The sequence below is a fragment of the Pteronotus mesoamericanus genome, unplaced genomic scaffold (assembly GCF_021234165.1).
Source record: "Pteronotus mesoamericanus isolate MK-2021 breed Mesoamerican mustached bat unplaced genomic scaffold, CSHL_Meso_final contig_40, whole genome shotgun sequence".
NCBI lineage: Eukaryota > Metazoa > Chordata > Mammalia > Chiroptera > Mormoopidae > Pteronotus > Pteronotus mesoamericanus.
The window spans coordinates 9,273,699-9,289,457 of record NW_026555150.1 but is presented as its reverse complement, the minus strand read 5'-3'; the positions used below and the strand labels follow the sequence as shown (position 1 = coordinate 9,289,457).

Genomic DNA, 15,759 nt, shown 5'->3' with positions numbered 1-15,759 from the left:
GAAACAAAGGACATAGAAGAGATCTCAGAAGGTTGCAATCACTCATGTATATTGAGTTCTTTCCATTTGTTGAAACTATGGCATATTGGTAATACTTAGATCTTGCTAAGAATATAGCATTCAGAAAGCAGTTACTTTGCCCATGTCTTTTTGGACCCCTTGAGGTATGAAAAGAGAGCTTACTAATTTAGTCATCTTTTGGTGATATGAACTTCCCCAGTTCTTTGAATATGCTATAACTGTTTAAGATAAACCTTTGTTTCTCTTTTGTTGATGAATATATTAGCATCTCATCCCAATAATTGACAATTTGAGCCTCAGTTTTCCTATCAAAAATGCATGAGTCCAGATGATTCCCAGCGTTTTGTAGAATTCTTAATCTTCTCCTAATGTTTTAATTCTGTGATAATCTTGTCAGCATACTCTAATATAAGGAACGTTATTTTGTGTTAGGCTGCTTTTATTCGTGATGAAATGATGCCAGGAGAGTGGGATGTTTGTGTTACTTCTTATGAGGTGGTAATTAAAGAAAAATCTGTATTTAAAAAGTTTCATTGGCGATACCTAGTCATTGATGAGGCTCACAGAATAAAGAATGAAAAATCTAAGGTAAGCCAGTTCTCAGTACATTTATTAAAGTTTTAACTATTATGTATGTTTGTTTGCTTCTCTGTTTTCAAAATAAAGAACTACTGGAAGATTGTGATTTTATTCATGGAATATGAATGAAAATCAGTTTTTAAAATGGTTTTAAAGTTTAAAATACTGAATACAAGACAAATGAAAATAGAGTCTAGTTTTTTAATTTAATGAAAATTGGGTATTTATTTGCTATATCTATTTCAGCCTACCTGTTCTGCAACAGTATTTTGATATTTTGGTAATAGTTGGCATGCAAATGTCATTTGCATTGATTTATTTTTATTGAGGAGTACTTCTGTGTTCACATGGATTAGAAAAAAATCATTTCCCCGAGTTATCTGACTTGTGTGAATTAGAGTGTGGTGTTAACATTGAATAACACCATATGTCTTGCTATTCAACTCCATCAACACTTGGCAAAGCATCAGTTATTATGATGAACCTCTCTTTGGGTCACTGGGCTACTTTGGGGGAAATAGGGACAGAACTGGAACTAAATCACCAGGTGTATCATAGTAATTTCAAATTATGACTAATGCCCAATAAAAGGATACATGTTAGAGAATAATTGTTTATTTGAGAGCGTTATAAAAATGTGTAGTTTTATTGATAGGATTACTGTTCTCTTACAATTTTTGTGCTTTCATTTTTGTGGTGATATATTTTTAAAGTTAATCAAAGACATCAGGGAAATTGGGCTCAACTCTGGTGCTTAAAATTTGTGACTGTGAAGTTAGGTTGGCTGGGCATGACGTGATTGACAGGGTGAAGAAGATATTATTGTGTAAAGTGACTAGCCTGAATTCCACTGTTTCTGTGCACTCCAAATGAAGAAAGTAAATTTTTTGAGGTGGGGAAAGGTCTCAGGTATGAGTATGATCTGCATCCTTGAAAGTGTAGAAATGCCTAGAATATTTTGTTCAGTTTTGCTTTACTGAAGTAATGTCACCTAAACTAGGATATTTTTCCATAGAAAAATGTTTAAGTTTTATTTTATTTTAAAAAAGTGTTTGGATACAGACCCGAACGTCGAGTATTCTAATAAATAAAACAATTTTAATGTAACTATTATTTGTCTAGCTTTCAGAGATTGTTCGTGAATTCAAGTCAACTAACCGTTTGCTCCTAACTGGAACACCTTTGCAGAATAACCTGCATGAACTCTGGGCATTACTCAACTTTTTATTGCCTGATGTCTTTAATTCTGCAGATGTAAGTTCAAGTCATATGTTTTAAGTATAATTTTCTTATGTTCACGGGTATATGTTTTCAAAGCATAGAATGTATATGAAAATTTATAATTCTTTTTCACTTGTGATTATTTGTGTGTTTCGGTTTTCTCAGAAAAGAGCTCTTAAGTACAAATTTTTCAAGTGAGAATATTTAGAGAAATAATGTGGTTTTTCTTTGAGATTATCCTGCCTGTTAAACTTTGCCTATATAACATTGCTGCCACACCTTTGAGATAGACTGAGTTCAGAGCAGTGCATCCACAATTTTCTTTTAATTAGTTTGGAAGGGCTTTCTGTATACTGGTTTGGCAGATGGAGTCTTTAAAATGACCTTTGGTTATTGCAGGATTAACATTTGGTGAGTGCTAAAGAGCTCATAGTGAGTGATTGGAAAACAATAAGTTTTGTAAATGTATGATTTATATTTTTATCATTAACACAAGGTTATGAATTGAATGATTTAATAACTTTGGAGCTTGATTTTCCTCATTACTGATACTAATTGATCATAAAGGTACCAAGTTCAGCTATCCATTGGTTTGTATTCCTTATCTTGTTTTTGTTTGGTTTTTTATTGTTTACGATTTTCATTGCCACTATATGTTTTCAAGTCTGTATTCATCCTCCTACTGGATATAACGCTACTAAGGTACGGGAAGCCTAATAAAAGTGTTTTAAGGAAAAATTGCTAACTGAGTTCCTGTATAATGGGCTTCAAATTTTGTTAACTACTCCAGTATTTTATCTGTTTTTCAGAAATAAATAATATTGGCCATTACAGTTAACATTTTGAAAGTGCTTTTAAAATGAATTATTGCTATATCAATTGTATAAGAATTTACAGAATATTGAGTTTGTTTAAAAAATGAAACTGTGTACTTACTGCAGAATTTTCACCCCTACACAGGACTTTGATTCTTGGTTTGACACTAAAAATTGTCTTGGTGATCAAAAACTTGTGGAAAGACTTCACGCAGTAAGTAATAGCAGATAAGAAAAGTTAGTAATTCAGTATATATTAGCAAGCCAGAAAACAAACTGCCATAGAATCTCTTTGAACTGTGGGTTTGCCTCTTGGCTCAATCTCACCGCTTCTCCTTCTCAAACTTTCTGACAACTTCTTTGGGAAACAAACTGCACTATTTTCTCAGCCTCTCTGTGGAATAGCTCTTTTGCTTCTGCTCGCCCCAATGGATAATGTGATTCTCTGCAGTACAGACTATTCATTCTATATATCCCTCAGGTTTTCAAAAGCTCATCAGTATTCTCCTAGTTCTCCAATGCTCCTTCTGAGCCACTGCTTCTCCACTGTCATGTGTAGAACTCTTCCTTTGAGGCTCAAGTTATCTTGCAGATCCATCCTCTACCCATTCTCTTCTCTGTCATCTGCTTATCACCAGCTGACTCCGCCTCACATGTATGTTCAATTCTTTGATTGTATGTTTACATTCTTTGATAACTTCTCATATTCTTCTAACACTTTCACTCATGTAACTCTTTTTGTACTTATTCTCTTGCCTTATAGAGACCTCTAGTCCCTGGACTCCTGCTTTTTCTTTTCATCTATCAGCCTATTTCTGTTGTTACTTTTTCTGTATCCAGTCATGAGCCCATTTTCTATCACTTGAACCTGATTTTTTGCCAATACTCCCAAACTTCCTTACTCTTTTGATCTGCAATTTCTGCCCTGAAAGCCCTATACTGGAATAATGTAACTGTGTCTCTGCCCTATGGGTTTAAATTCTGCTTCTACCATTTACTAGCAGAGTGACCTGCTCTGTGCTGGAACTGCTCAACAGGAGCCACTACGATTTAATGTTCTGTAGCATAAGCTGAGGTCTGATGAGACTAGTGATCCTTCAACATTCTTTCCTATTTTCTATAACAGCTATTTCACACCTTACCAAATTTCCCCAAGACTTTTGTCCCACGTATTCCATGCCTTCCTCCTTTCTCAGCAAGTGACATATTCCTTCTCAAAGAGAAGATAGAAATAATTAGGGTAGGAACTTCTTCAAGGATATCCATCTTCCAAGGATATCTGCATGTGTGTTATCTTCTCTCTAAGTGGAATAGGTGTTCTTTCTCTGGGCATTGGCTAATTCTTCCAAAGTGAACCATGGATCTCATCTCTTCCTGCTTCCTTATGGACTTTTTCCCATGACTTATCCTTTTTACTGACTCAATTTTCTATCTCTCCCTCCATATTGGCTCACTTCCCTCAACATGTAAACATTCTCAAGTACAAGGGGGACCCAAAAAACCCCTGGAATTTGTTTACAAAAAAATTGTGTATTTATTCTTACACGTTTAAACTTTAGTCACCTTCAAAGTACTCTCTGTTTGATGCAATACAACTGTCGAGACTTTTTCCCCACTGGTCAAAACAGTTTTTTATCTTGTCAATTTTGATGCCTTTTAGTGTTTCTGCTGTTTTTTGTTTCACCTCTTCCACATTGGCAAAATGTTTCCCTTTGAAGACATTTTTCATCTGGGGAAACAAAAAGAAGTCACTTAGGTCAAGATAGGGTGGATAGGGAAGGAGGGGCATGAGGTCATGCTGTTTTTGGTCAAAAACTACTTAACACTCAGAGTGGTGTGGGCGGGTGCGTTGGTAAATTACCCATCATGAAATGGGCAAACATGTTGGGTCTTCCAAAAAAATTCACTGAAGCCGAATGCAGCTTCTCGCAATAATGCCAGCTGGTACACTGACACACGTATGTTCCTAGAACACTCATTTGGCAGGGAAAGCCTTTACTAAAAGGGGCCCACCCTCCAGAATATAATTCCAGGTTTTTTGGAGCCCCCCTCATATCTCCTTTATTAAGTCCAAACCCACACCCATACCTAACCACCCTCACACATATATACAATAGTACCCTGTCAGCACTACATTCCTCTCTGTGATTCTGCATTTTCCCCCTTGATAACTAAGCTTCTTGAAAGAATAGTTTATCTTCTTCATTAGTACCACCTAATTTCCTATTCACTTTTTTTATGTACCCTTCTAAATTTTTTTAAACACTCTTAGTGGAATTTTATGAGGAAGTGGATACAGGTGAATGTTTGCTATTGTTTTGTCTGCTTTTTTTAATGAGAATCTCAAGCCTTCTTCACAAATTAAAAAATAAAAATAAAAATGTGTTGTCCACCTCTCCCTCTCTTTGCCTACCCTGGCAAAATGGAAGCTTCATGTGGCAGAAACTTTGTCTATTTTCCACTATATTATGCCCTGTGTACCTGGTCCAGAGTAACTGCTCATTAAACGTTCATTTACTTGAATCCCTAACAGTCATCATGCTGTAAATATTTGTTCAGAGTTAAACAGAACAAGTCAGAAACATATTACCTTAAGTAGTGGAGGCATTTATTGTAAGAATGCAGAAGAAGAGTACAAGACAAATCTTCCAAGAATCTTGTCATATAAGTTGTAGTACAACTGGGCCTCAGATATCAAACTTGGTCAGCTCTGGGGACTGGTTATTCTGTCTGTGGTGGGTCATATTCAATCCTGGATCCATTGATCACTGGCTTCTATCCATTCCACACAACTGAAACTTACCTCGCAAGTCTTCAATGATTTTCATGTTGCTGTATTCAGGGTGCACCATTTGGTCAGTATGCTGGCTTCCTGTAAAATTTAGCACAACTAACGATTGTTCCTGCTTGAAACTCTTTCTTGCTTGATTTCTGGGACACAGGATGGATTTTCTCTTCTCTTACCTCTTTGCTCCTCTCAATCCTGTTTATTGGCTTTTCTTTCTCTGTCCCTAAAAAATTAGTGTTTTGTAGAGCTTTGTCTTTGACTTTCTTTTTCATACATGCTCTCCCTGGGGATCCATTTCTATAGTTTCAGCTACTATCTACATAGTTATAACTCCCAAATTTATCTCTCCATATCGCTGTCCTAAGCTCTAGACTTATACAGCCCACTACCTTTTAAGTCTTCTGCCTAAATATCTCACAGGCATTTGAAACTCTTAAAAAATCTCCTTGAGACAAATTATTAAAATCGGAAACCAGAAGTCTGCTTTTACTTCTTCTTTTTCCTTACCTCCCATAGATTTCTAATAATAGCTGCAGTTTACTTAATGTCTACTGTGGTTAAATTCTACACATGTACTACCACAAATTGGCACAGCAGCCCTAGAAATAGGTATCATTATCCCCATTTAAAAATGCTTGGCATATATATACACCATAAATATTTATGTTTTGGATGAATGGATGAAGAAACAGGCTTGGAAAAGTTAAGGATTTGACCAGCTCACCACAGCTAATCTGGGACTGAGCTGATTGTAGAATCAGCTTACCCTAGGTTTGAATTCTGCTTCTACCCCTTACTAGCCAAACAACTTTGGTGATGTTTTTAAAATTAAAATAATCATACTTCCCTGAAAGGTTTATTGTAAGAATTCAATACTTGTTATGTGAAGTTCATGGTGCAGTGTCTGGCACATTGCAGGTACTCTATTATTTAGATGGTAGCACTATTATTTTCTCGTGATAGAATTTGCCTTGCAGGTATATACTCATTATTTCATCTTTTTTCTCTGTTCATTCATATCTTCCTTAACATTGAACCATTTCCTCCTCATTCATATATTTAATCATTTTGAAATTGCCTGAATTTTCATTTCACTTTTAGAGACTCTTCGATCCATACTCTGAATTCAGTTTCTTATAAGGTTTAAAAATCTTTTATAGCAGCAGAGTTATTAAAGGCTCTTTTGTACTTAATTCAGTAGGCAGTAATCTTGTCTTAATTTTTAATGTATTTTGTGCCATGAGATTATGCATGTCTAATTTAGGTTTAAGTTTTAAATGTCTGATAAACTTTTATAAAAACTATAACTTTTTAGGTTTTAAAACCATTTTTGTTACGTCGTATAAAAACTGATGTAGAGAAGAGCCTGCCTCCTAAAAAGGAAATAAAGATTTACTTGGGACTGAGTAAAATGCAGAGAGAATGGTGAGCTATTTTATTTTTATTAGAATTTATTTACGTATAAGGAGTTATTTATTTATTGTTGCTCAAGTACAGTTGTCTCCATTTTCTCCCCACCACTTCCCCCTGCCCCATCCATCCCTGCCTCCCACCTTTGAACCTGCCCCTAGGCTTTGTCCATGTGTCCTTTATACATGTTCCTTGAAATAAAGAACAAACTGACAGTAACCAGAGGGGATGTGGAGGGGCATAATGGGGGAAAATAGGGCAATAGTTGTATAAAGAGTTATTAAAAATTTAATTTGTAGTGGTTCAGTTATGCCTTTAGTTGAGAAATTGCATTTTATGTTTAAATGGTAAGTTAAGTAGTTCAAATACTTCAACAAGAAAATTAGTATTTTATTTAACATTTGGGAAAGAGCATTAGCCTTGGGGTCTATAAATCTGTGTTTGAATCCTGTGCTTTTTCTCTTAGTAGCTATATAGCTTGGGCAAGTTATGTGACCTCAGTTTCCCTTCTGTAAAATGAGGATATTACTTAGTTTATCAAGATGATATAAGGGTTAAAGGGGATAATGTCACTGACACATTTTTTAGTTTTATTTCCATCAGTGAAAATAGTAGTAACTATAATAATCAGTAATAATAAGATGGGTGTAAATATCAGTGATTGTATATATTTCAAAAATAGAAGCTGGAATGGCTTGATAAATACAAGTAAACCAGGAAATTGGTAAGAGGAGGCACAAAGAATCATAAATTAGTCATGTTATAATAGTGTAATAATGCTGCTAAGAGAGGCAACATGTAGCTTATATAAATAAAATTAGATAACATCATATGTAATGACTTCTCTATTATTGAAACCAGTATATGGTAGTGGTGAAATAGGTATTTTTCTGGACTCAAACATTAGAGGAAACCCTGGCTTTGTCCTTTTCTGTGGCCCTGAGTAGGTTGTTTCACTTCTGCCTGAATTAGCTGCCTGAATTTCTTATCTATAAAATGGGGGTTAAACTACTACATATCTCAGCATTTTGTGAAGCTTTAACAAGATGATTCCTATAAAGCCCTTGGCATGATACCTGGTACTTGCACTCTGTACAGGTTGGCGCTTATTATAATTAAATATTCTTAGTGTTCCAGTGGATACATTGGTTTATTTTCACCTGGATATAGGTCTAGAAAAGATAATGAAAAGTGTTTATAGGATCAGAAAAAAATGACCTATGAAGACAAGTGTAAGAAATTGTGATTGTTTTTAGCTCAAACAAGTAAAGGTTGCATGCCAATTTTCAGCAACAATTGTAGTTATTGAATAATTATCAGAGTTTCAGAATAGTTATCAGCTGATTGTGATTTCTGGTAATGAAAAGAGTAGGAGGAAACAGGTTTATAGGTAACCGACAAGTTAAAATGTTCAATCTTCACTGCTTCCTTGGTTTTGCTGCCAGATTTACTCTCAAATCTTGTTTATCTTTAAATGGGAATCTAAACCGATCTCCAAAGGGACATTTCTTGATGGCATTAAACCTTTCTAATAATCAGTGATTAATTACAGTTTAAAATTTTAGGTATACAAAAATCCTGATGAAAGATATTGATGTTTTAAACTCTGCTGGCAAGATGGACAAGATGCGACTCTTAAACATTCTGATGCAACTACGCAAGTGTTGTAATCATCCTTACCTGTTTGATGGTGCTGAACCTGGTCCACCTTATACTACTGATGAGCACATTGTCAGCAATAGTGGTAAAATGGTAGTTCTTGATAAACTGTTGGCCAAACTCAAAGAACAGGGTGAGTTACAAATCTTTCTATTAACATGAAAACAATATTATTGATTTGTATATGAATAATATTTTGCACAATCACTCATCATTCATTCACTTGTTCATTCAGCAAACATTGTTGAGAACTTACTACTTGCCAGGAATTGTCCTACAGACTGGGTATACAAAGATGCATAAGACACACACAGCAGTCTTTGCCTTGGAGAAGCTCACAGTGTAGTGAGGAAGAATAGTTGCAGTGCATTGTGTTAAGTGCTCTGATTTATTGAGAAACTGGGAGTTGAGGAAGTAGTTATAGAGATGACATTTGAGGTGACACCTGGAGAATGGAGAATGTACAGGAGTAACCCTTGGGAAATAGGAAGGGAAGGGTTTTCCAGAGCAATGAAGCAGGTATGAAAGAAGGGAATGTGGAGCTTATGGTATTTGGGGTAGAGTGGCAGTAATGAATCCAGGAAGATGGATGGGGGTCATATTACTAAAGGCCTTTTAAATCATGCTTTAAGAAATTTGGGATATTTTGAAGGTAGAATGGGGTGCAGGGAAGTTCATTGAAGAGTTGGCTGTGGAAAGTGACACGGTCAGACTTCTATTTTCAGAAGAGAACATTGGCAGCAGTATGGGGGAATCTAATAAGGATGAGAAACTAGGAAGAGGAGACTATTTGGGAGACTACTGGAGTACTGCAGTGAAAGATTGTGTGGACCCATTGCTCATCCTCAGGACAGAGTAAAGGCAGACTTTAAATCATCTCAGTATGTGAGGAGAATTTTGAAGCCCTTAAAAATCCATAACTCAACAAATGTATAATTCTGTATAGCATCCTTTGAAGGGGGGCTGTGTGTGTGTGTGTGTGTGTGTGTGTGTGTGTGTGTGTGTGTGTTTGTATAGTGGAGTGTTCATGTGCTATATATTTATATTGCATATGATGTTTACTTTCATTTTTGTAACTTTCAAGTCAGTTTTACACAAGTTGAATAACTTGCTTTTTTGGGTGAAATGTTTTAGGTTCAAGGGTTCTCATTTTTAGCCAGATGACTCGCTTGCTGGACATTTTGGAGGATTATTGTATGTGGCGTGGTTATGAATATTGTAGACTGGATGGACAGACCCCACATGAAGAAAGAGAGGTAAGGATGAGAAAATAAAATAAGACTTCAAAAATTAGAGTTCAATTAAGCCATGTTTTCATCATTATGTAGTTTTGAACTTTGGCCTTTGCTTATAGCTAGGTGCATTGAATTTCTCACTGCCACTCCTCTCTCTCTCTCTCTGAGATCTTCACTTTGGCTTCGGTTCCACTCACTCTTTACCAATCATTCTTTCCAAGGTCTTTAAAGACATTCTCACTTATCTAAAGGATACTACATCATTACATTCTTACTTCCTTTAACCACTCCTATCTCTGACCTTTTGATTACTAACTATTTCTCAGTTAACTCTTTGACCTCTGATTTTATGTCATTTTCTTTTATTTGCCTTCTACAGTAGACCCTCACTGTTCGTGGAGTTTAACAATTGAGATTTTTCCACGTTATGAGCAACCCTAAAGATTCATGAGAAACAGTAATTTGTAAAGGGAATAATTTCAGTCTTACAGAGATTTTGTAAAACTGAAATGGGATAACACAGGTATAGGTGCCGATCATGTGTTTGGATCTTAAATACTAAAAGTTTGGTGTGCAGAAAAGAGTTACTTAGCTAGTGAGGAAGCTTACCTAGCACCCAGTATCTTTCTCAAATTTGGAAATTCTTGTATATCTTAGATTTTTCCTCACGAATGTCATGGGTCTAATGTAGTTTAAGCCCTTTAAAGCACTTTTTGGGGAGGGCTTTGCTAATTTATCTTCTCTTTTCTGTGATTCTTCAGGACTGTCTTTGGCCTCTGTTTTAAGTCTGTACTCATGCTCTGGGCAAAGATCGTGATTTCATGGTATAGTGGAAAATGCATTGAACTTGGTTTCAGAAGACCTGAATTTTAGCACCAACACCACCACTTTGTAGTGTATGCAAGCCATTTAATTCTCTGAGCCTCAGTATCTTTAACTGTATTATAGGGTAATATTAATACCTAGGCTTTTTCCTGATAATGTTGTGAGGGCCATTGGATATAATAGGTAGGAATACAGTTTTAAATTGTGTAGTGCAGTTATATACCTCATGTCAATTGCACACAGGCCTTTTTACCTCTCAGCTTTAGGGTCCCTTCTTAGGCCACACAGATTCAGCCCATGGCACTCTCCTCCCATAGCTGTACTGGATGCTCTCTCCATTGTGTGCCTCATGGAAACTGGGCTAGAGCATAGGCCCTTTTCATATTAAGGGTTTACCTACTACCCACTCTGGAGAAACACTTGGATTAACATTTACAAATGTGGGACATTTCAAAGTTTACACTTTTCCTTGCTCTATAGTATTTTACTCTTTCTGTAATGGTAACTTGGGCTTTTGCTGATTTATTCCTGGAATGGGTTTCTCCAAATCCACTTTAAGCATAAGCCATATAGTACCATTCAAGATGACCCTTCTTCCTGGAACAAAGATGTTACCAAGGCAAAAGGACGAGTGCTTTCTGACTTCAACTAGTCAAATTTGCATTTACAATTGATATCTCTGCTCATAAGTAACATGGACTTTACCTAATTATGTCCAAATTCTTCTGTGTTTTTTTAAAAACTTCAAATAATGTTCTCCCTTCAGAGAATGTAAATTGCATGTATCCACTTTAGATACAGCAAAGTCAGAGCTGTTCATTTTATTTTTTGGAAATGCCCCCGCTTTCCCATTGTCCACACAATCATTTCTTCTTATTTTTCCAATAAGAAGGGGAAGACTATATTTGATTCCTTACTTTAATCATTTACTAGCTGTTAATAAACAATTCTTTCTCAACAGCTCACAGATTTGCCCTTTCTCCATTGCTACATCTAAGTCTGTGTTTATCCTCTGACGCAGTTCCTGTAACTTTCATTTAATTGGCATCCTCATTTTTATAGGGAGAGGAACTAACATTTGTCAAGCAACTACTATAAGCTAGGCAACTTATAGTTCCAATTGAATTCTTCTGGCAGTTCAGTAACTTATTTGTAGAATTTTCTCTACTTGAAACTGTGTCTCAGAGAGGTTAAATGCTTGCTCAGATTCACATATGTAATAAATGGTAGAGTTATGATTCACGTTCAGGTTTTTGCTATTTCCTCTACACCAAATTGCCTCTCACTACACCATGCTGCTTTCTATACTGCCCCCTCTACATGCTGTACTGACTGTGGCAGTGGGAGTCACCTTTTCTGCCTGCAACTTTTGACCATGCCATTTCATTCATTAAAAATGTAACTTCCTGTATTTTGTGATTATAACAATAATAGTCAATTGCTGAAGGAAATTAGGAAAATACAGAAAAGTATTTTTGGCCAATCTTTTAATGTATATATTAATGTACATATTAAATATATAAATATAAATGTAAATGTATATATAAAATATGCATTAAAAGATTATAATTGATATAATATATACACTATATATAAAGTTCAGTATCCTGACACTTTTTACTCAACATCAAATTATATTTTCTTATATCAGTAAAAAAATCATTGTAAAATAATTTTAGTGTAACATTTCATCTTGGGATGTACTATAAATAATTTATCCCCCTGTTTATCATTTAGGTTGTTTCCAATTTTTTACTATTATAAATAATGGTAAAGTGAAAGTCCTTATACATAAATCTTTGTGCACATCTCTGATTATTTCCTTAGGATAAATTCCTAGAAGTGGAATTACTGGGTCAAAGGGTATGAACATTTTTAAGACTCTTGATGCATATTGCCAAATTGCTTTCCAGAAAGGTTGTACCAATTTACACTCCCAGCAGCAATGTATGAGAGTGCCCGTCTCACCGCCCCCCGTCAACATTGAGTATTATCATTTTTTTAATCTTCAAAAAATGGTATTATGTTTTAATTTGTATTTATTTGATTACTAGCAGATTGAACATTATTCTTGTGTTTATTAGCCATTTGTGTTTGTTACTCTGTATTGTCTGTTTTTTGGGGTTTTTTTTTTTGCTCATTTTTCTTTTGGGGGTCTTGGTGTTTTTTTTTTAAACTAATTTGCATGAAATCTTTATACAGTAAGGATGTTAATATCCCATTAATTTTTAAACTCTTTACTAAATATCCCATAATTACCTTCCTGATTTTCTTCATTACTTCTCTCTTTGCCCCTTTTCACCATGTGGAAATAAATCTACTTACCTTCTTCTATATCTGTTGCTCTCATTCCCATTTCTAAACCTTTTTTTCCTCCTGATTGGTCTCCTAAACTATACCTTCTTTATTAATCCTTCATAAACTAATGGGAATGAAGTTGAGATATTTGACGCTTTGCCCCCTAGATATATGTCAGCTCTCACTCAATTAAAACATTTTCACTATTATTGTTTAAAATAATTTGAGTGATTTATTACTTGCTTCATTAATTTTGCTTATATGATTGTTATAAGGTTGCTTCTATTGATGTAAGCTTATAAAGATTAGGCACTTGATGTAATGTACTTTCTGTAGCAATTCACACAGTCCAGCATATAGATAGATAAATGCTTAAATATTTTAGAAGGTAGAAGAATATTATACAGTGGGGTTTTCACCCTGCATGTTAGTTTATTTTTTAAGAACTCTGGCAATATAATTTGATTTTTCTTTCTTTTTCTTCCATTTCCTGTGTCAATTTAAAAAAGGAAGCAATAGAGGCCTTTAATGTTCCTAATAGCAGCAAATTCATCTTTATGCTGAGTACCAGGGCTGGAGGTCTCGGAATTAACTTGGCCAGTGCTGATGTGGTTATATTATATGATTCAGACTGGAATCCACAGGTTGATCTACAGGCTATGGTTAGTAATCTTTAATTATGTCAGAAATTTATCTTTGCTCAGAATGCTATGGTTATTTATATAGCTATAGGACAAAGGCAGTTTATGATAAAAGCGTAACAATTTTTGGAAGGTTTTGTAGATGTTAACATAGATTATCCTGGAAAAGAAACAGTTTTGCAATTGATGTGCTAATTGCAAAAACAAACAAAGATAATGAAAACAAACATACTCCAAATCCAACTATAGCATTTGTGTGTTCATGTTGGCTTTTTATTATGAAACAGAAATGTCATTGTTTTCCCACCTCTAAATACTGAAGAGGGTTAAAAAGTCTCTCAATATTATTCTGCTTAATAATGAAATGTATTAAAATCCTCAGTAAAGAAGTTGGGAGAGGTGGGATTTTAACTTTTGTAATAAAACATTTGGGCCCTGGCCAGTGTGGCTCAGTTGGTTGGGCTTCCTCCTGCAAAGTGAAGGGTCTCTGGTTCTATTCCCTGTCAGGGCATATACCTGAGTTGTGGGCCAGGTCCCCACTTGGGGCGCATAGGAGAGGCAATCAATGGATGTTTCTCTCCTGCATCAATATTTCTCTCCCTTTCTTTCTCGCTCTCTTACCCTCTCTCTAAAAATAAGTAAGTAAAATCTTAAAAAAAAAACTTAGGGAGAGAAGGTAAGAAGGTAAAAAGGGAAAATATTCCAGGAAAACATTTGTTTCCTAAGGACAGTATAAGAAATTATTTTACCATTAAAATTTTTTTCCTGGGAGCTGTTTCTCTTACCTTTCATCATGTTGTCATTTATTCAGCTAGATCTATATTTTTGTGAATGTGACACATTTTAAGATAAATATAATTTCAGAAGGAAAAAGATTTAAAAGAGCTGTTTATTCAGAATTGTAAGAAGTTACGGAACTGTCTTTGGAAGTCATATGCACATGAGGCATGGCTTAGAAGTCCTTAATTTTCTTTTATAATAGAGAATTGAAAAATAGTGACCATTTGGACATTTTAAAATCAACATGCATTGGCATAATTATTATTTTAGCATGGTACTGAATTACCTGTTTTATAGGACTAAGTAGAAGTGAGCCCTCTTAAGTTACAGTGTTACTGACCTGGAAAACTTACTGACGATAACTTTTATTTCCATAAAATTGTTAGAGTGTGGCTGTTTCATGATTTACTGATTTGAATTTGAAATTTTAAATATGCATTGGGATGTTGCATTCTCTTTCAGTGCTCTGGGTTGAAGGTGTTACTGGGCTCTAGTGCTTTTATATTTCCTGCAAGGCTGTATTGAACCTTATTTCTTTTATTTTTTTTCCTCAACTACCCTCCTCCCTTCACCGATTTGCTCTATCAGCTTCTGTGTTTAAAAAAAAAACACTACCCCTTTGTTGACTACTTTGTCTCTTAGTTTACAAAACTTGCTTGTGTGGAAGATGTTTGGATTTAGTGGCTTCAGGTTGTTTAATAACTTAATCTAGAAGCTTTCAGCTCCCCCTAGTCCTTATCTTTTAAAAAAATTATGTTTTAACTTATAGTTTACATACAATATTATATTAGTCTTAAGTATACAACAGTGATTCGATATTTGTATACCTTATGAAGTGATCACCATGATAAGTCTATAAAGTTGTAATTAAAACTATATTATCTGTGCATTATACCCCCACAATTTATACTATGCGTTATACCCCCATGACTTATTTTATAACTGAAAGTTTGCACCTCTGAATCCACTTTATCTTTTTGCTCATCCCTTCCCCCATCAGCTATTAGTTTGTTCTTTGTTATCTATGAGTCTATTTTTGTTTTATTTTGTTTGTTCATTTGTTCTGTTTTTTAGATTTCACATATAAGTGAAATTATACAAACATCTTTCTCTGTCCAACTCTTTTCATTTAGCATAATACCCTCTAGGTCCACCTGTGTTGTTGCAAGTGGCAAGAGTTCATTTTTTAATGGCTAAGTAATATTTCATTGAATATATATGTCATATCTTTATCCATCTATTGATGGGTACTTAGGTTGCTTCCATATCTTGGCTATTGTTAATAATGATGCACTGAATATAGAGGTCCATATTTCTTTAAATTTTTTTTAATCCTTATCCGAGGGCATTTTTTTATTGCTTTTAGAGAGGGAGGGAGGGACGGGGGTGGGAGGGGAGAAAGAGAGAGAGGGCACAAGCGCGCAGCATCTATGCCAGAGAGAAACATTGAATGGCTGCCTCTGGTATGTGCTCTGACCGGGGACTAA

The 15,759-nt window shown here is 35.1% G+C and overlaps 1 protein-coding gene across 2 annotated transcripts in view; it reads left to right on the top strand.

Annotated features, from left to right (window-relative positions):
• Window positions 1-15,759, top strand: part of SMARCA1 (SWI/SNF related, matrix associated, actin dependent regulator of chromatin, subfamily a, member 1) — a 93,249-nt gene that overhangs the window by 12,111 nt on the left and 65,379 nt on the right. Inside the window, exons 7-14 of one of the 2 annotated variants that reach the window (XM_054577000.1) lie at window positions 454-609; window positions 1,723-1,854; window positions 2,782-2,850; window positions 6,740-6,849; window positions 8,400-8,626; window positions 9,628-9,749; window positions 12,381-12,416; window positions 13,361-13,513. In XM_054577000.1, coding sequence (XP_054432975.1) covers window positions 454-609; window positions 1,723-1,854; window positions 2,782-2,850; window positions 6,740-6,849; window positions 8,400-8,626; window positions 9,628-9,749; window positions 12,381-12,416; window positions 13,361-13,513 — 1,005 coding nt within the window. The remainder of the gene's footprint in view (window positions 1-453; window positions 610-1,722; window positions 1,855-2,781; window positions 2,851-6,739; window positions 6,850-8,399; window positions 8,627-9,627; window positions 9,750-12,380; window positions 12,417-13,360; window positions 13,514-15,759) is intronic. The other variant, XM_054577001.1, reaches the window with a different exon arrangement.